Source organism: Sus scrofa, chromosome 2 (assembly GCF_000003025.6).
Source record: "Sus scrofa isolate TJ Tabasco breed Duroc chromosome 2, Sscrofa11.1, whole genome shotgun sequence".
In the NCBI taxonomy this organism is placed as follows: domain Eukaryota; kingdom Metazoa; phylum Chordata; class Mammalia; order Artiodactyla; family Suidae; genus Sus; species Sus scrofa.
In genome coordinates, this window is record NC_010444.4 from 10,074,965 (window position 1) to 10,093,878 (window position 18,914).

Sequence of the window (18,914 nt, forward strand, 5' to 3'; positions counted from 1 at the left end):
TGTGATTTTCATTTATTTATTATCATTATTTTGGCCTCACTCACAACGCGTGAAGTTCCCAGGCCAGGGATGGAGCTCATGACACAGCAGTGACCGGAGCCACAGCAGTGACAATGCCTGATCCTTAACCACGAGGTCACCAGTGAACTCTGTGATTTTCCTTTTTTAAACTCTTCTTTAATAGTCAATTATCGTTCAGTTTACAAAGGGGACCTTTTAGAGCAAACCCGATGGGGAAGTTGCTTCTGAAGCAGCATGGCCCGCCATTCCTGCTGGCTGCCCTCATTCTGCCTGTTGGGCCTTTGAAGGATTCCGCTGGGGGTGGGGGTAGGGGGGCCTGGATCAGCTTCCCGTGGCAGCAAGCACCACACCGGGTTGGAAGGGGGAGTTTCACCGGAACAAAGCCCTGGGCTACCCAAGGAGCATTCCACCAGCACGGCAGGTGCAGCTGGTGGCTCCTTTCCACCGAACGCACTTCTGGCTGAAGCAGTGAGCGGCCCAGTCGCTCCCCTACCGTGGCCTCGGTGGCAGAGGCCTGCCGCGGAGACGGGAGCCAGAGAAACAGTGGGCCTGAGCACCGGGAACATGGACCAACCACATCTGAGGCTTAGAATGGAGCCAAAAGGTCTTAAAATGGGATACCCTGGACACCTACATGTCCTCAGAGTGAGGAGGGCCCGTCCCGGGTGGAAGGACCAGCGGTCTGGGTGGGCTGAGCGTCTGTCTAAGGAGAAAAGCAGGACAGCGAGGCCGGGATCCATCGCGAGGAGCGAGCGACCGTGGCCGGAGGCCAGGCAGGCAGCAGCTGGGTGCAGCTAACGAGGCTTTTCAAAGAGGTATTCGAGATCCGGGGCCCGCAGGCGCTGCTCTCTGTTCTTGTTCTTAGCAAAGTCTCTCAGCAGGGCCAGGACTTCGTTTTCAAATATTTCTGGGGCTGGTTTTGCTTCTGTTAGGAGACAGATGGGCAACAAGAATCACGGTGGTCAGTCATCTGTCAGGTCTGATGATTCTGAAACTCAAAACGCTGGCTTTGGCCAAGAACCCCAGTGGATACCCAGAGCAGCCCGCTCTTCCTCTGCACACACAAGGCGGCCTGGACCGAGAGCTGGCAACCTGCAGCAGCCTGTACCTGGAACAGCTGCTCTCGCTTGCTCCCATCGTGTCCGTGGCTGCTTCTGCGCTACAACGGCAGAGCTGAGGAGCTGCCACAGAGACCAAGGAGCTGCGGGACCACAACGTTTACTATCTGGTCTGGCATGAACCATTTTGCTGCCCCCGGCCTCTCCAGTCTTGGCCGTACTGTTCTGTTCTGCATTTGGTGCTTCAGTTGTTTTCTGGGCACTGGGTTTTCCCTTCCAGTCTACAAACTTCCTGAGGCAACAGTCCTTGGATGCCAGGGTTGGCAACTGGCAACTTTAGCAAAGGTGAGCAGGAGGGAATGTACTGGAGGTTCTTAGAGGCCCAGACAACTGACAAGAACCTGAAGAACCGGATCTGGATGGAGAGGCAACAAAGGCACCACGAGCACAGGACGGAGGAGGCCGGCCTCAGGGCAGGGAAGGGCGACCAACCTTTCTTTCCACCCTTGAGACACTCACTGAAGGTTCAAATTACAAGCAGAGTTTCCCGCTGGGAAAGCGGAGGTACTGTGCTCCGGAATGAGCCTCCTGGCGCGACTAAAAGCGAGGCTAGGAGAGGGACTTCCTCACAGCAAAGTGTGCCTTCCCCTCTCTCGGCACAGAGCCTGGCATTGGTGTTTTGGGTTGAGGATCAAAACCGGATTATGGAGACTGAGGCTTCCTCCCAGGCTGTTGAGTTATCAAGCACACTGCACTCACGCCACAAGAAAAAGCCAAACTGGAAAGATCCGAACTTTCTTGGATTCATCGGAGAGCTGAGGTCACAGGGCACCCAAAGAGAACAAAATCTAAAGCAAGAGAGGCCCCTCAAAGGAGACAATGGACAGGAACACAGGCTCACTTGACGCGGGGCACAGGAGGAAGAGGCACTGGGCACCCTACAGATGGGTGAGAAGAACTCAGCTCCCATCAACTGCCAAAGCTTCACACAGGCTAGTGCGAGAGTATAAACCTCTGGGAGCCAGAGACACAAGGAATTTGCAGGTTCTTCTCAACAAGCCCCCTGAGGACACGCCCAACAGAGCCTGGTCCAGAGCAGGAGGCTGGAGAGGGCCTCCCTCAGGGATGCAGGCCAGGAGGAGGGGGGCAGCTCTCGGCCAAACAGCATAAAGCCCAGCCTGGTCTGTCTCTACAGCACAAAAGCCCAAAGCAACTGGAAGCAGGTCAGTGAATCCTAACTCATACAGAGCACATGTGAGGACCCATGTGGGCTGGCAGAGCGTGAAAGAAAAAACCCTCTACCTCTGTGGGACCCGCAGGAGATCCCCGGCCCCAGGGACCGAAGCTGGACCAGGATAACAAGGAATCCCTGCCGATGGTCCCTCCCAACCTAACAAAAGCACTAAGTGGAAATCAACATGCATCTACTGCTGAGGGAGGGCAGGAACGTACAGAGATTCCCTTTGAGGCACAAAAATACCAGGAGGCCGAAAGCTGAGGGTAGAACAAACCACTGAGGAACACCCTCTGGAAATGTCCCCATCCTAAGCGCATGGAAACGGTAGAGGCCGGGGGATGAACCGCCGGCAGCTGAAGCAGGAACAAAATCCAAAGTGAGCGTACCTCCTAACCAGACTGACTCGATTCCCATTCTAAAGAGCCTGGCAGGTGAAGTATGCCCATTTCTGGGCATAAACACTCTTTATCTCAGTTGATGCCTAGCATTTAATAAAATTATGAAATACGCAAACACAAAAGAAAAGTGAAAACAACAACAACAACAACAAAAAACCCCACACTGTGAAGGGACAAAGCAATCAACTGAAACAGACGCAGGGATGACCTGGATATTAGAACTATTAGATGGGGAATTGAAATAAAGTAACTATGACTACTATGCTAAAGGTGCCAGTGGAAAAAGCAGGAAAAAACAAACCGCTAAGGAACTCCAACAGAGGGGTGGAAATTGTAAAACTCAAATGGAAATGTTAAAAATAAAAATAGAAATATAGTAGCCTCGATCCGGCGTTGCCGTGAGCTGTGGTGTAGGTTGCAGACGCGGCTCGGATCCTGCGTTGCTGTGGCTCTGGCGTAGGCCTGTGGCTACAGCTCCGATTCAACCCCTAGCCTGGGAACCTCCATATGCCGTGGGAGCGGCCCAAGAAATAGCAACAACAACAACAACAACAACAACAACAAAGAAATATAGTAGCCTATAAGCAGAATGATCTCAACAGACTCATCAAAAGATTTAACATGGGAGTTCCTGTCGTGGCACAGTGGTTAACGAATCCGACTAGGAACCATGAGGTTGGGGGTTCGGTCCCTGCCCTTGCTCAGTGGGTTAACGATCTGGCATTGCTGTGAGCTGTGGCGTAGGTTGCAGATGAGGCTCGGATCCCGCGTTGCTGTGGCTCTGGCGCAGGCCGGTGGCTACAGCTCCGATTCAACTCCTAGCCTGGGAACCTCCATATGCCGCGGGAGCGGCCCAAGAAATAGCAACAACAACAACAAAAGACAAAAGACAAAAAGACAAAAAAAAAAAAAAAGATTTAACATGGTCGTGGAGTTCCCATCGTGGCGCAGCAGAAACAAATCTGACTAGAAACCATGAGGGTTCGGGTTTGATCCCTGGCCTTGCTCAATGGGTTAAGGATCCGGTGTTACCATGAGCTGTGGTGTAGGTTGCACACGTGGCTTGAATCTGGCATTGCTGTGGCTGTGGCATAGGCTGGCAGCTGTAGGTCCAACTGGACCCCTAGCCTGGGAAATAAAGTAACTATGACCTCCATATGCCACGGGTACGGCCCTAAAAAGAAAATAATAATCATAATATAAGCTTCACGAAAATGAGAAGACTTGAAATTATGTAACATACATTCTGTGGTCACGATGGAATCAACAACAGAAAAAAAATCTGGAAATACCTGAATGTTAAACATATTTCTAAGTAACTCAGGGGTCAAAGAGGAAGTCACAAGGGAAATTAGACGTTATCCTGAACTGAATGAAAATGAAAACATAACATGCCCAGACCTGTAACATAAAGCTAAAGCAGTGCTTAGAGGGAAATTTACAGCGTCAAACGCTTAGACTGGAAAAGAAAAGAAACTCAATTTAAAAAAAAAAAAGTGGGAGGAACATTTGAAGAGACACACTGCCAACGAGGTAGGACTGGCAAATGATCTGAAAAGCCCCTCGTTAGCCTTAGTCATTAGGGCTGTGCATCCATTAGAACTACAGCGATACGCTGATACTGACGTCTTAGAATGGCTGAAAACAAAAACAAGTAAAACCCCGATAATCTACCCCTCCCTTCACTCCCAGTCCCAGGCAATCAATTACTAATCTGTTTTCTGCCCATACAGTTTTGCCTTTTCCATAGTATCATATAAATAGAATCATCAGTATGTAGCCTTGGAGTCTCTTTCACTTAGCATAGGAGCCGGCAAACCATGGCATATGGCTTGTTTTGGTATGGCCTGTGAGCGACGAATGATTTTTAACTGTTTGAGAAAAAAAAAAGCCAAAACAATATTTCATGACACATGAACATTATATGAAATTCACAGAGGACTAAGTATGAGCACTGTCACTGCAGTGGCTTGGATCACTGCTGTGGTGTGGGTTTGATCCCTGGCCTGGGAACTTGCACATGCCACAAGTGCAGCCAGAAAAAAAAAAAAAAAAAAAAAAAAAATCCCAAATTTTAACGTCCACTAGTAAAATTTTATTGGAACACAGACACACTCTTGTTTTCCGATTGTCTGTGGTTGTTTGCATGCTACAATGGCAGCGTTGAACAGTTATGACAGAAACTGAATGGTCTGTAAAGCCTAAAATGTATACTACCCGACTCGTTATAGAAAGAGATTGTTAGAAAGCTAAACACACACTTCACCATATGACCCAGTAACACTTCTCCTGGGTATTTACCCAAGAAAAACCAAAATCGACATTCACAAAAACCAGTATGCAAAGATTTACAGTGGCCATATTCATAATATCCCAATGTCCCTCACCCAGTCAGCAGATAAACAATTGGCACATCTACACAAGGCAATTCCACTCAACACAAAAGAATGAACTACTGAGACAACAACACGGATGAATGGCAAATGCATTATGTTAAGTCGGTGGCTAATGTTTTCTAAAAGGAACAGGTAATAAATATTGTAGACGTTGTGGGCTTTTTTTTTTTAAGGGCCTCACCTTTGACATATGGAGGTTCCCAGGCTAGGGGTCGAATCGGAGCTGAGGCTGAGACCTACACCATGGTCACAGCAACACTAGCAATGCCAGATCTGAATTGCGTCTGTGACCTACACCACAGCTCATGGTAATGCTGGATCCTTAACCCACGAGCGAGGCCAGGGATTGAATCCGCATCCTCATGGATACTCGTCAGGTTCGTTTCTGCTGAGCTGCAATGGGGACTCCCACTCTGTGGGCTTTCTAATGGTTACATAAGCCTCTAGACCCTGTACTGTATCATCACACATCACACTTGGAACCCACGGAATGGCTTTATGATATAAGGTTTGAGGGGAAACACAAAAACAGGAGATGCAGAGCATGACAGAAATGGATGAGATGTTCCCTAATACCTATTCGCTCATTTTTCCTTGTTAGTAGGAACCCCCCCCCATGCCGGTTTAGCTGGGCACATGGAATAGACTACACCATTTCTTATGGCTACGTGCAGCCATGTGACTAAACTGCGGCCAGCAGAAAAGAGGTGGCCTTAAGGTTTCTTCGAAAGGACCCAAAAAAAAAATGGCTCCTCTTTCTTCCTGACTGGAACATGGATATGACAGGCAGAGCCCTGGCAGCCATCCTGGGACATGAGGAAGCCGGCCCATGTGCAGGGTGAAGGAGCAGACAGCCAGGAGGAATCTGGCTCTCATGACTCTGAAACAACTCTGTGTACCCTGGAGGGCCTAGCTCTGGACTTCTGTTATGAGAAAGAGAAACATGGTTTTGTCTTGTTTAAGCCATTATTGTTTTGTATTTTTTTGGGTTTTTTTTTAAATTCACAGCCAAAGCTGATCCTAACTATACACAATGAGAATTCACTCCTCACAAATGCGGTGCCAGAGTCTCCTGAGGACGCTGAGCTGTGCAGACTCACAGAGTTCACTGCACTCCACTCCTGGCCTCGTTTTTGCTTTTTTTTTTCTGTCTTTTCGTCTTTTCAGGGCTGCACTTGCGGCATATGGAAGTTTCCAGGCTAGGGGTCTAATCACAGCTATAGGTGCCAGCCTATGCCACAGCCACAGCAATTCCAGATCCAAGCCTCGTCTGTGACCTACATCACAGCTCACGGTGACACTGGATCCTTAACCCACTGAGCGAGGCCAGGGATCGAACCCGCAACCTCATGGTTCCTAGTCGGATTCATTTCCGATGCACCACAACGGGAACTCCAGTTTTTGCTTATTTTCTTTTTCAGCTGCACCCGAAGCATTTAAAAGTTCCCAGGTCAGGGATCAAATCCAAGTCGCAGCTGCAGCAATGTTGGATCCTTAACCCACTGAGCCAGGCCGGGGGTCAAACCCACACCTCAGCAGCCACCCAAGTGGCCACAGAGACAATGCTGGATCCTCACTCGCTGTGCCACAGCCTGGCCTCATTTTTCTTCTACCTTCCCTTAGATACTGTGAGGTTTCTACACAGTTCCACTAAATCCCTTTTTGGCTTAAGTCAGAGTAGGTTTCCATTGCTTGCAAACAAAGAACCTTAACTAACAAAACAAATTTTGTACACTTTGGAAAAAGTTGAAGTGTTTGGGTTGGCTATCACGTGGTAAGAGAGAAAAAAAAATTGCCCAGGGTACAATTTCAGACTCAAATCAGCCCAAGTCATCCTACAGTTCACCTTAGTGCTGCTTATCATGCCCAGTACCTGTAGCCCAGTAATAAATATCCCAGTCATTACTGGGTTCATTGATCAGGCGATCGTAGAGATTCAGCTGTTTCTCCGTCATCTGGTGCAGATGCTCCTTAGCAAAGAGGCTAGGAATAAGAAAGAGAAAGAAGTTGAAAAGGCCGTCTCCAGCCAGGAGTTCCATCATGGCACAGCAGAAACAAATCTGACTAGGAACCATGAGGTTTCGGGTTCAATCCCTGGCCTCGATCAATGGTTAAGGAGCCGGCACTGCCATGAGCTGTGGTGTAGGTCGCAGACTCGGCTTGGATCTGGTGTTGCAGTGGCTCTGGTGTAGGTTGGCAGCTGTAGCTCCAACTGATTTACCCCTAGCCTGGGAACCTCCATATGCCGCTGGCATGGCCCTAAAAAAGACAGAAGACAAAAAAAAAAAAAAAAAAAAAAAAAGGCTGTCTCCAGCCAAAGAGAAGTGACAACCAGACTCCTATTGCCCTACCTAAGCAGGATGCAGTTTTCCAGCATTCCCCTCTTTCTGCTCTCGTAGAGCAGGCGGGCTCTTTTGGTCTCTATGGATTCATCCGTTCGCTCCTGCCACGGAGGCAAAGGGATTTCAATCATGTCCGTTTGGGAATCTGTTGGGCTGTCACCTCGGTAGGAGCGTCTGAAGGATGTCACGCTGAACAAAGGAGACACAAGGTGGCGCCTTGACAGAGCAAGCCCCTGAAACAAATAAGCCACAGACATCTTTACGACAGGGACGACCACCTTTGTCATTCACTCAGCACTTACTAGGTGAAAATGTGTCCGATCTCCTTTAGTTCTTAAGAAGTTACGCTGATTTATAATAAGTGGAGAATACTCTTTAAAAATTGTGAATCACTACATTGTACACCTGAAATTTATAAAATATTGTAAATCAACTATACCACAATTAAAAAAAAAAAAAGTTGTGCTGATACAGTCCCCACTTTATAGTTTAGGAAGTCGAGGCTCATCGAGGTTAAATGACTTACCAAGGTCACCCAAATAGCAACTGCGGTGAGCACTGGAACCCAACCCTAACTGCAACATGTTCTTAGGCAGGACCTTACAGAAACTCACCAGCAGAAATATTTTCTCATTCCTTTGCATTCCCTTAAAATTTTTACACCATGGTTTGCATTCTAGTCCCCTGCCTGAGTTAAAATCTGAGCATACAGTGATGTCATGGTCCCTAATCCGCCCAAATCTCCCAATCTAGAGAAGAGCTAAAACTATCAAATGCAATGAGAGGGTGGTGGCATCAGCGAGATGGTGGAATAATAGGAAGCCCCACGTTCTTCTCCCATGGAGACACCAACTCCCCAACAATACTCGGACTGATTCCCTTTATGAGAAATCCAGAAGCCAGTGAAGAGGCTCCTGAACCTTGGGTGAGCATAAAATCAGCTGTATTGGAGTTCCCGTCGTGGCGCAGTGGTTAACGAATCCGACTAGGAACCATGAGGTTGCGGGTTCGGTCCCTGCCCTTGCTCAGTGGGTTAACGATCCAGCGTTGCCGTGAGCTGTGGCAGAGATTGCAGATGTGGCTCGGATCTCGTGTTGCTGTGGCTCTGGCGTAGGCTGGTGGCTACGGCTCCAACTGCACCCCTAGCCTGGGAACCTCCGTATGCTGCAGGAACGGCCCAAGAAATAGCAAAAAGACAAAAAAAAAAAAAAAAAAAAAATCAGCTGTGTTATAGCCGGAAGGAAAATTCACAGCACTCATTCACCATGGTCCTTCCCCTGGCCCGGACCAGTGTAACCAGAGAAAACCCTCAGCTCCTGGCTTCTCCCTGAGAAGGGGAAAGAAAAGACTGGAACATACATCCAACATGTAGCCTCTCAGGGATGCCTCTTTGACTAGCTTCTGTCTTGTTTGCATCCAAGTGTGACAGGGTGCCAGGCTGGGGGCTGCTGAGATCTAGGTGAAGGTCTGGACTGGCACACACTCACTATCATCCCTACCCCTGGCTCAGCACAGAACAAGCAGAAGAAAAGCCCCAACTCCTGGCTTCTCTCTGGGGAGGGAAGAGTTAGGATGTGTGTCTGCCATTCTAGCTTTCTAGGGAGCTGCCTGAGAGAATGGTTTCTGTCTTGCCTGTCTCAGAGTCCTGACAGGACCCAGCATGCTCTAGATACCTGGGGTGCCTCTGAAAATAAAAGAAAGCTGGGCAAAAAAAAAAAAAAGACTGGAGTTCCCATTGTGGCTCAGCAGTAACAAACCTAAATAATATCCATGAGGATGTGGGTTCGATCCCTGGCCCTGCTCAGTGGGTTAAGGATCTGGGGTTGCCATGAGCGGTGGTGTAGGTCACAGACACAGCTTAGATCTGGCATGGCCGGCAGCTGCAGCTCGGATTCAACCCCTAGCCTGGGAACTTCCATGTGCCATGGGTGCGATCCTAAAAAAGAGGGAAATGACAACAACAACAAAAAATGGCTGGGCAGGTTGCTGCTGCTCCTAAGGACTCACAGTACAGAGACAGAGAGACCAATGGAAAGAAAGGAGAGGAGCATGCATCCAAAGCGCCTGCTTTTCAAGGGGCAGCACAAAGGACTGCTTTCTGTCTTGGCCAACTTGAAAACAGGATACACCAGAAGACTGGGGGCTGCTGCAAAGGCTTGCAGCACCAAAAACAGACACTAGAGGGAGCAAGAGATTATTAGCTCCTGAAAAAGCCAGCAAATTCCTCCAGTTGGGAATTTACATGCACACAAGTCTAGAGAAGATATTTCCACATATACGGTTTGAGAGGCCCCAGATTCTCTAGCCAGACTGACTGGCAAAGGTCTTTCCTTGTACAAATCTGGTCCAAGGGACTAGGAAAGGTAATTGTTTTTTCAAATTCATGGGTCTAAGCACAAAGTTGCAAAGGACATGAAAAAAACACCAAAACAAGGAAGGCCTCATCAAAACAATAAAATAAATTTCCAGAAACCAACCTTGGAAACAGAGGTTTATGAATTAGCTGACAAAGAGCCCAAAATAACAGTCATCAAAATGTTCAATGAGCTGAGGAAAACAATACAGAACAAAATAAGAATATCAACAGAGAAATATTTTAAAAAAACAAATTTTGGGAGTATCCCATTATGGATACTACAAATCTGACTAGTATCCATGCGGACGTGGATTCGATCCTAGCCTCGTTCAGTGGGTTAAATATCCAGCGTTGTTGTGAGCTGTGGTATAGGTCACAGATGGGGCTTAGATCCTGCTTTGCTGTGGCTGTGGTGCAGGTCAGTGGCTATAGCTCCAATTCGACCCCGAGCCTGGGAATCGCCTCCATATGCCTCAGATGCAGCCCTAAAAAAGACAGGGAAACAAAAAACAAAAAACCCCCAAATTCTGGAACTGAAGAATAACCAAATTGAAAAATTCACAACAGGGATTAAAGAGCAGCCTGGATCAAGCAAATCAGTGAACTCAAAGACAGACATTTGAAATTACACAGAGGAAGAAAAAGAAAAAAGAGAGAAAAACAGTGAAGTATGCCTAAGGGACTTACGGGACATCGCCAAGCAGACCAATATAAACATTATGGGAGTCCCAGAAGAAGAAAGGAGAAAGAAAGGGACAGAAATCTTATTTAAAGGAATAATGGCACCAAACTTCCCCAACCGGGGGGAAAAAATGGACATCCAAATTGAAGAAGCCCAAAAGATCCAAAGGATGTTAGTAACACAAAAGCATATGAGGAGTTCCCGTCGTGGCGCAGTGGGTAACGAATCTGTCTAGGAACCACGAGGTTGCAGGTTCGATCCCTGGCCTTGCTCAGTGGGTTGAGGATCCAGCGTTGCTGTGAGCTGTGGTGTAGGTTGCAGACACGGCTCAGATCCCGAGTTACTGTGGCTCTGGCGTAGGCCTGGCAGCTACGGCTCCAATTAGACCCCTAGCCTGGGAATCTCCATATGCCACGTGAGCGGCCCTAGAAAAGGCAAAAAAAAAAAAAAAAAAAAAGGCAAAAGAAAAAGCATATGAAAGCATAAAATTCACTGGTAAGGTATGTACATGACAAACACAGGGTACCGGGACATGGTAACGATGGTGGCTAAGTCACTTTTAATTCTGGTTTTTAAGTTAAAAGACAGAGACTTTTATGTTTATTTATTTTTAATTAATTTATTATATTTTTTTGCTTTTTAGGGCTGCACCCAAGGCATATGGAAGTTCCCAGTCTAGGGGTCAAATCGGAGCTGCAGCTGCCAGCCTACACATAAGCCACAACACCACCAGATCCAAGCCATGACTGAGACCTACTCCACAGCTCATGGTAATGCTGGATCCTTAACCCACTGAGCAAGGCCAGGGACTGAACCTAAGTCCTCATGGATACTAGCTGCGTTCGTTACTGCTGAGCCAGGATGGGAGCTCCACAAGAAACTCATTTTAGGTGTAAGGGAACATGTAGGCTGAAAGTGAAAGTTTGAAATATATTCCATGCAAATGGTAACCAAAAGAAAGCAGAGATGGCCCTGCTTATAAAAGACAAAACAGACCTCAAGTCGAAAACTGTCACAAGAGTTAAAGCACATAATATAATGATAAAAGGGTCAATTCACCCTGAGAATATAAAAATTATAAATACACATGCTACCAACATGAAAGCACCCTCATGTATGAAGCAAATATGGACAGAACTGAAGGGAGAAATAAACAGCAACACAATAATAATTGGAAAGTTCAAAAACCACTTTCAGTAATGGATAGACCATCCAGACAGAAAAATCAGTAAGGAAAAAGAGGATGTGAATACTGTAAGCCAAATGGACCAAATATACATATACAAAACATTCCATCCAACAGCAGCAGAATGCACATTCTTCTCAAATACAATGAGAACACCCTCCAAGATAGACAGCATATTAGTTTATGAAACAGGTTATGAAACAAAAAGACTAAAATCATAAAAGATCTTTTCTAACCACAACAGAATGAAACTAGAAATCAACAGCAGAAGGTAAAAACTGGAGAATTCAAATATGTGAAATTAAACAACACGGTCATTCTAGAACAACCACTAGATTAAAGGAGAAATCAAAAAGGAGTTCGAAGATATACGGAGAAAAACAAAAACACAACATCAAAAAATTATGAGACTCAGCAAACGCAGTACTAAGAGAGAAGTTTACAGCCTATAGCCAAAAAGAAAGAGCGTATGAAGCTACGTCAAACCATGAGAGATACTGGAAAAGACCGAAAAAGAACACAGAGAATTAAGAACAGGGAGAAGGGGTGCCCAAAGGCTGTGGGGAAATAGGTGAAATCTAAATTAGGTCTTCCACGAAGACTGATCGGTCAACGATATCACGAGACCTGCACACAGTGGGCTCAGGCAAGGATGGATGCGACCTGAATCTCCTACGTTGCAATATCGACCTCTCCTTGGGTCTGCCCTTGCCCTGGGTTATTGAGCAGTTCTATGCTTCTCGCGGACTCCATGATTGCGGAGGAAGACGAGACACAGTTCCCACTGTGTCCTGCTCAGGACCCTAGAACCTCCACTCTCCTCACCCGCGAAAGAGCCGGGAATACGGTGGCCACCGCCATTTCCCCCGTCCCGCATCGGAAGCTTGCGGACCGTCCACTTCCGGGAACTTCCGGGCACAGCGACGCTGTCTGAGCCGGAAGATGCGTCCTCGCGCATGGCGGAAGTGGCTGTGCGTGTGACGCCGGCGGCGGGGGGGGCGGGACCTGGGACCGAGAGCGGTTCGCGCGCTTCGGGCCTAGTCCGGACTCGCCGCCGCCGCCGCCATATTCCCGGTAACGGGGGCGCGCGGCCGGGGGCCGGCTGGGCCGGAAGAGGGCTCGGGGACGGCGCCGAGGCGGGGAGGGGGTCGGTTGAGTTTGGGGCAGCGGGAGTTGGCGGGCGGCGGGAGGCGCGGGCCTTTGAGGGAGGGGGCCGAGGGCGTCGGGCCGGGTCTGTGGGGAGGGAGCGGGGCGGGCCTACCCCGGGGCGAGAAACTAGGCCTGGGTGTGGAGCCAAGGTGGCTGGAGCGCTGGTACCCGCAGGGACTCTAGCCGGGGCCGCTTGGGGCCTAGGCAGGTGCGGCGGGCTGAGGCTGCGGGCTTCGCCGCGGTCGTTCTTCGCAGCGCCATCCGAGGGCCCCTAAGAACAGAGGCCTGGACTTTCTCATCGCTCTACGGGCAGCCGCGCCGCGACTCTGGTCGGGCCCGAGGGTGATGGGCAGCGAGCCCCGCGAGCCCCAGCGGCCTGGGAGAGCGAGGGGCGGCGCGAGGCCGGGGGCGGGGCGGAGCGGAGCGGGTGGGGCCGAGCTTGGGCTGCCGGGATGCTGCGTCTCTGGAGACAGGAGGTTGGCAACCAATGCCCTCCTCCCCACCCGGGACCCTCATGCCTTCTAACTCTTGCTTCTTTCTGGATACCGCAGTGGCATCTTTCTTACCTTGTGCGTTCTCCGGGCTCGAGATCTTTCTTCCGGAACCATGTCAGAAGGAGTGGATTTAATTGATATATACGCTGACGAGGAATTCAATCAGGTGAGGGGTCATCTGGAGCTTTGGGAGTTCCCTGTGTCAGCGGAGGAAGCCCTTGCGGCAAACTTGCCGTGGTTCCAAGCTATGTCAGTCCTTGAGGATTTACTAGGTCTGAAGACATCATGTCAGATCTAACAATTTCCCCTCTAGCACAGACGTTGAGGACGTCTGACCATTCCGCTTATGTTAATTTAAGTCTTCAGGCTTCATTTTAAAGGCTTTAAGAGCAAATAAAAATCAGGTTTAATAGAATGGTGTATCAACCTGTGGAACTTGCTCCCCTAGGAAGCTGAAGTTGGGTGTCAGTCTCTTCAAAGACTAACCACGCTTAGAAATCAGAATTAGATTTGCTCTGGTATTCACGAGGACAACATTGATGTCTGTTCCTTTGAGATTCTCTCAAAGCGCAGCTGGAGTACTCTCCTCCCCCATGAGGCAGCGCAAGGCACAGTATGAAAGATACTTTAACGTTTAATTTCAGCTGCATTCCAGTTGTTTTCTGTTTTCCTTCCTTCCAGGCTTGACTCCAGTCTTGAGAAGTCCGTAGACATTTTAGTGTAATAAATTTTAGTGATGTATCTAATTGCTTGGTGGGAGGAGGTAATGGTGTCAAACAAACCAATTAAGAAGATGATCTAGGGGAGTTCCTGTCGTGGCTCAGCGGTTATTGAACCCGACTAGGATCCATGAGGACGCAGGTTCGATCCCTGGCCTCACTCAGTGGGTTAAGGATCCCGCGTTGCAGTGAGCTGTGGTGTAGGTCGCAGACTCTGCTCAGATCCCGCATAGCTGTGGCTGTGGTGTACTGTGGCTCCGGTTTGACCCCTAGCCGGAGGTTTGGACCTAAAAAGCCAAAAAAAAAAAAAAAAAAGGAGAGGAAGAAGATATAGACTCACTCAATATACTCTTAACTTGGGGTCGTTGTTCTCTTTGTGTTATGTCAAGGAACGCTGTACAGCGATCTCCGTTGAAACAATAATCTCATATACAGTTTAATTCTGAGCTCTTGAGAACACACCTCAAGTACGTTCCAAAGTGTCTATTTAAAGCTTATTAATATCATGCCTGGATTGTTTTCAGCACTGTTCTACTTGAGTAAGCTGGTTCTTTCAATTGGCAGCATTCAATGGCTGTATGTAAGGACCTGGAAAGAGGGTTAAAAAAAACAGGCTAGAGAGTTCCCCTGTGGTTCAGCAGGTTAAGTATCTGGCATTGTTACTAGAGTGGCTCGGGTTGCTCTTCTGGTGCAGGTTTGATTCCTGGCCCTGGAACTTCTGTGTGCTGAGAATGTGCCCCCTCCCCCCACAAATAAAACGGCCTAGAGAAGAAAGTGCCCTGATGGACCCTGATTTTGATACGAAGCAATGGAGGAGGTTGATACATGTCATTTCTTTCACTTGCTTAAGTTAGTCATTTCCCCATGTCTTCTCAGGCAAAGTGAAATAATTTGTATATTACTGCTGATTAACCTGAGTATGTTAAAGTTTTACAAATTTCAAACAAGTCAAATCATTATTTACGGATAAAAAGAAAGGATTAGTATATTTAATTACAAACCATTGTTTTCCTGACTTTTGCATGTTACTTTGAATCAGACTTTCACTACTTTTTATGTTATGTTGATTTTTTTTTTTTTTAACAGTGTGAGATAGCAAGAAAAGAAAGTTCCTTTAGTTCTTTTCTGTTAATTGAAAAACCTCAGCATTCCCTTGTGTTGTGGCGAGTTAAGGATCTGACATTGTCACTACAGTGACTTGGGTCACTGCTGTGGCCCAGGTTCAGTCCCTGGCCTGGGAATTTACACATTCCACAAGGGCAGCCCCCCCAACACCTTTTTTCCCCTTAATTTCCTTATCTGTGGGTTAATAGCAACATTCTACTGAGTATTTAAGCTGCTGATTTCACTTTTAGAAATGGAGAACAGGATTCTAGACCACAAATCAAGCCTCATTGGTCTGAGAGATGAGATTTCGTAATTTTTAAGCGGTATAGCTTGTAGGTCATAGACAAGACAAGCCTTATCTAATGGTCACTGCTTTGTCAGGGTAGAAGTCATTGGCCTCAGCTATTTGTTCTCTGATCTCTTTAGTTAAACGATTTTTTTTTTTAATAGGTCTAAGACAGCCCAAAAATGATTTGTGAAACCTAGTCGACATTTATACAAGATAGACAGTAGTTAATGCTTGATAAGTTGAAGAAGGTATAGATTTCAAATGTCTGTGTCTTGGGGAAGTCCAGGGGAGGGGTGCTTTTTTCCCCCACAAATGAGTTAATTTTTAGCCAATCTGGTTTTGGTACAATTTGGAGGCTGCTAAAGAAGTGGTAAAAGCTCTGTTTGGCTAGAATTGTTAGAAGCAAACTTAGATGGAAGGCAACCAGTACAGATTGTGTTTTAGAATGTTTCAAGAATGTTATTGATTCACCCCAAGGTTACCCATGCACAAGAACCTTGTCACGTGTACTTTGCTCCCCAGGGAAAATAAGCACAGTTCTTAGATGGAGCCCTACATGCGGACTCCCAGATCTCTCACAACGCATGCTGCAAAAGCCTCTTGTAGAACTAACTACTTAACTCTTGTTACACTGGGAGTCTTGGGATTCACAGCTGCCTCTTGGGCTGGAGAGGACAATTCTGGAAAAGTAATTGAGAGCTACCATTCTGCTGAGTATTTTGCCTCTGTTCTGTTTCTTCTGCTGAGACAGGCACTTTGCACAGTACGCCCAGTTTTCTCCTTACTTTCATCAACAAGTATTTATTGAGCTACTTCTGTTTGCTAGGCACCGCTTTAGGATTAGCGAGCTAAAAGGGGAAAAATGGATTTCTGTGCTCAAAAAAGGTTCCATTCTTGATGGCTGAGGGCAATGGATAATGACAGGGAAGGAGAGTGTGAGGAGAGAACTGTGGAAGTAGTAATTACAGAGCCAAGAACTGAGCTTTGGTTACAGTTGAAAGAAACAATGATATCAAATAGGTTGCTTTGGGGAAAAATATCTTAAGCTTTGTTATTCCCCTGTAGCTATCAGGAAAAGGGCTAGCAGGTAGGTCCATTGAGCATACAGGGGGAGGAGTTCGTTTGTTCTTTCTTTCTTTCTTTGGCTTATACATGCAGAAGTGTCTGGGCTAGGGATTGAACCCCAGTGTAGCAGTGACAACACTGGATCCTTAACCACTAGGCCACCTGGGACTCTGAGAAGTTCTTATTTAAACTCAAAATCATACAAGTTCTTTTTTTTTGTAAAACCAAAAGCTTCCTGAGACAGCTACGAAGCACACAATTCTGGAGTTCCCATTGTGGTGCAATGGAAACAAATCAGACTGGTATCCGTGAGGATGCTGGTTCAACCCCTGGCCTCTCTCAGTGGGTCAGGGATCGGTGTTTCCATGAGCTGTGGTGTAGGTCACAGATGCAGGTTAGATACCCTATTACTGTGGCTGTAGAGGGTAGCTGTAGCTCCGATTCAACCCCTAGCCGGGAACTTCCATATGCCATGGGTATGGCCCTCAAAGTCAAAAACAAACAAACCCACACAATTTTTATCTGGTATTAATTCAGTATTAAATATATACTCCTTTTTACTTTTCTTTTTTTTTTTTTTAAACAGCCTCACCCACAGCATATGGAAGTTCCTGGGCCAGGGATTAGATCTGAGCCACAGCTATGACCTACGCTGCAACTGCAGCAATGCTGGATCCTTTAACCCCCTGTGCTGGGTCAGGATTGGAACCCTAGCCACTGCAGTCAGATTCTTAACCCACTGTGCCACAGCAGGAACTCCCATTTTTCTTTAATCTCCCTGGAGTGAAACCTTCAGCATCAATGCCTATAAAACATTCTGTTTTTCCACTTAAGTTGTAGAATTAGGTTTTGCTTAAACTGTGGAAATCACCAGCTCATTTGGTAATCAGAAAAACCTCAGGCCCTCAGCTGTTTTTCTGTCTTAGTAGCTGAAGAATAAAATTAGCTGATATTGCTAGCAGATTTAAATCCAAACACTTGATATGTTGTTTCTTCAATAAAATCTTCAGCAGAACCTTCAACAGGTCCTCCTTGTGCATAAGAAATAAGAACAGTTCCCATAAACTTGTTTGAACTGGGCCTCTATGGTCTAAAGAGACCGTTTGAATCTTGTGATAAGGTAATCCATACACCAGGATTTTCCAGGATTGAGTCCATCATATTTTCTGAGGAACACTGAAAGAGTAGGTTGTTTGCCTAGGCTTACAGTATGGGGGATTTCATGTTTGATCTTTGAGCTGTCCAAATCTGCATGTTTACTACCCAGTTATCAGCACTGGTTTATGTTTTACAACTTTTAGACAAGCAGCTCTGGATCACAGATACCGCATGGAAGGAATTCCAGTTTGGTTCCACTGACCATCCAAGACGTCGTTTCCTCATTCCCTTTAAGTTCCATTTCACAATCCTTGATAGACGTATATATATATATATATATATATATATATGTATATATATATACACGCCCTGGTGTGAAATGTGAGGTACTGCAAAGGATTAGAGCATTGGAGAGGATTGGGTGGTTTCTAAGTCCTTTCTCTACCCTGAACCATAAGGGCAAATATTCTTAGTACATGAATAAATAAGTGGTTTGTCTAGAGTTAGGATTGAGACATAAGGCTGTGGATGGAGTATTTCACACACAAAATGTCCAGTTATTAACCCCAGCTTTCTTCACCTTTTTAATTTATTATCCATTCTGTGCTTTCCAATGTTAGCTTCTCCCCATTCCTCACATATATACTCATCCTTTTTTATGCAGTCCTTATTTACACATTTGATTACTTAAAGTCTTCTTGGGCTTATTTGCCTCACTGATTCCCTTTGCCTTGTTTTTTTGTTTGTTTGTTAGTTTAAAAGCCACACCTGCAGCATATGGAAGTTCCCCGACTAGGGGTTGAATTGGAGCTGCAACCACAGCCCCAGCAACACGGTGCAAGCCAAATCTGCAACCTATACCACAGCCCACAGCAACGCAGGATCCTTAACCCACTGAGCAAGACCAGGGATTAAACCCATAATCCTCACGGGTGCTAGTTGGGCTCGTTAGTGCGAGCCTGGTTCCTTTTCTTGCTCTATGTTGCCCTTAAAAGTTTACTTTTAGGAGTTACGTCATGGCACAGCAGAAAGAAATCCGACTAGGAACCATGAGGTTGCGGGTTCGATTCCTGGCCTCACTCAGTGGGTTAAGGATCTGGCATTGCTGTGAGCTGTGGTGTCGGTGGCAGACACAGCTTGGATGTGGCATTGCTGTGGCTGTGGTGTAGGCCGGCAGCTGTAGCCCCGATTAGACCCCTAGTCTGGGAACCTCCATATGCCACCAGTGTGGCCCAGAAAGACCAAAAAAAAAAGTTTACTCTCAGAGTTCCCCAATGGCTCAGCAGCTTAAGGATACAGCATTGTTACTACTGTGGC

The 18,914-nt window shown here is 46.9% G+C and overlaps 2 protein-coding genes across 7 annotated transcripts in view; one reads left to right on the forward strand and one right to left on the reverse strand.

The window, feature by feature from the left end:
- SDHAF2 (succinate dehydrogenase complex assembly factor 2) lies at positions 1 to 13,221 on the reverse strand. The gene is made up of 4 exons (XM_003122636.3): positions 12,502 to 13,221; positions 7,462 to 7,685; positions 6,984 to 7,093; positions 1 to 946 (listed from the first exon to the last, which is right to left on the reverse strand). Exons 1-4 carry the CDS (start codon positions 12,535 to 12,537, stop codon positions 816 to 818), a joined length of 501 nt encoding a protein of 166 aa, XP_003122684.2. The 5' UTR covers positions 12,538 to 13,221; the 3' UTR covers positions 1 to 815.
- Positions 12,617 to 18,914, forward strand: part of CPSF7 (cleavage and polyadenylation specific factor 7) — a 25,349-nt gene continuing 19,051 nt past the window's right edge. For 2 of the 6 annotated variants that reach the window (XM_021082932.1, XM_021082931.1), the window contains exons 1-2: positions 12,617 to 12,823; positions 13,377 to 13,485. In XM_021082932.1, the coding sequence (XP_020938591.1) occupies positions 12,633 to 12,823; positions 13,377 to 13,485 (300 nt within the window). In that variant the 5' untranslated portion in view covers positions 12,617 to 12,632. The remainder of the gene's footprint in view (positions 12,824 to 13,376; positions 13,486 to 18,914) is intronic. The other 4 variants (XM_021082934.1, XM_021082933.1, XR_002341469.1 and 1 more) reach the window with 4 other exon arrangements.

Excerpts from the sequence above, each read along its gene's own strand:
- SDHAF2 (XM_003122636.3), bottom strand. The coding sequence starts at position 12,537 with ATGGCGGTGGCCACCGTATTCCCGGCTCTTTCGCGG. Across the intron at positions 7,094-7,461 it reads GAAAACTGCATCCTGCTTAG|CCTCTTTGCTAAGGAGCATC; the intron begins GTAGGGCAATAG and ends TCTTATTCCTAG. Across the intron at positions 947-6,983 it reads TATTTATTACTGGGCTACAG|AAGCAAAACCAGCCCCAGAA; the intron begins GTACTGGGCATG and ends GTCTCCTAACAG.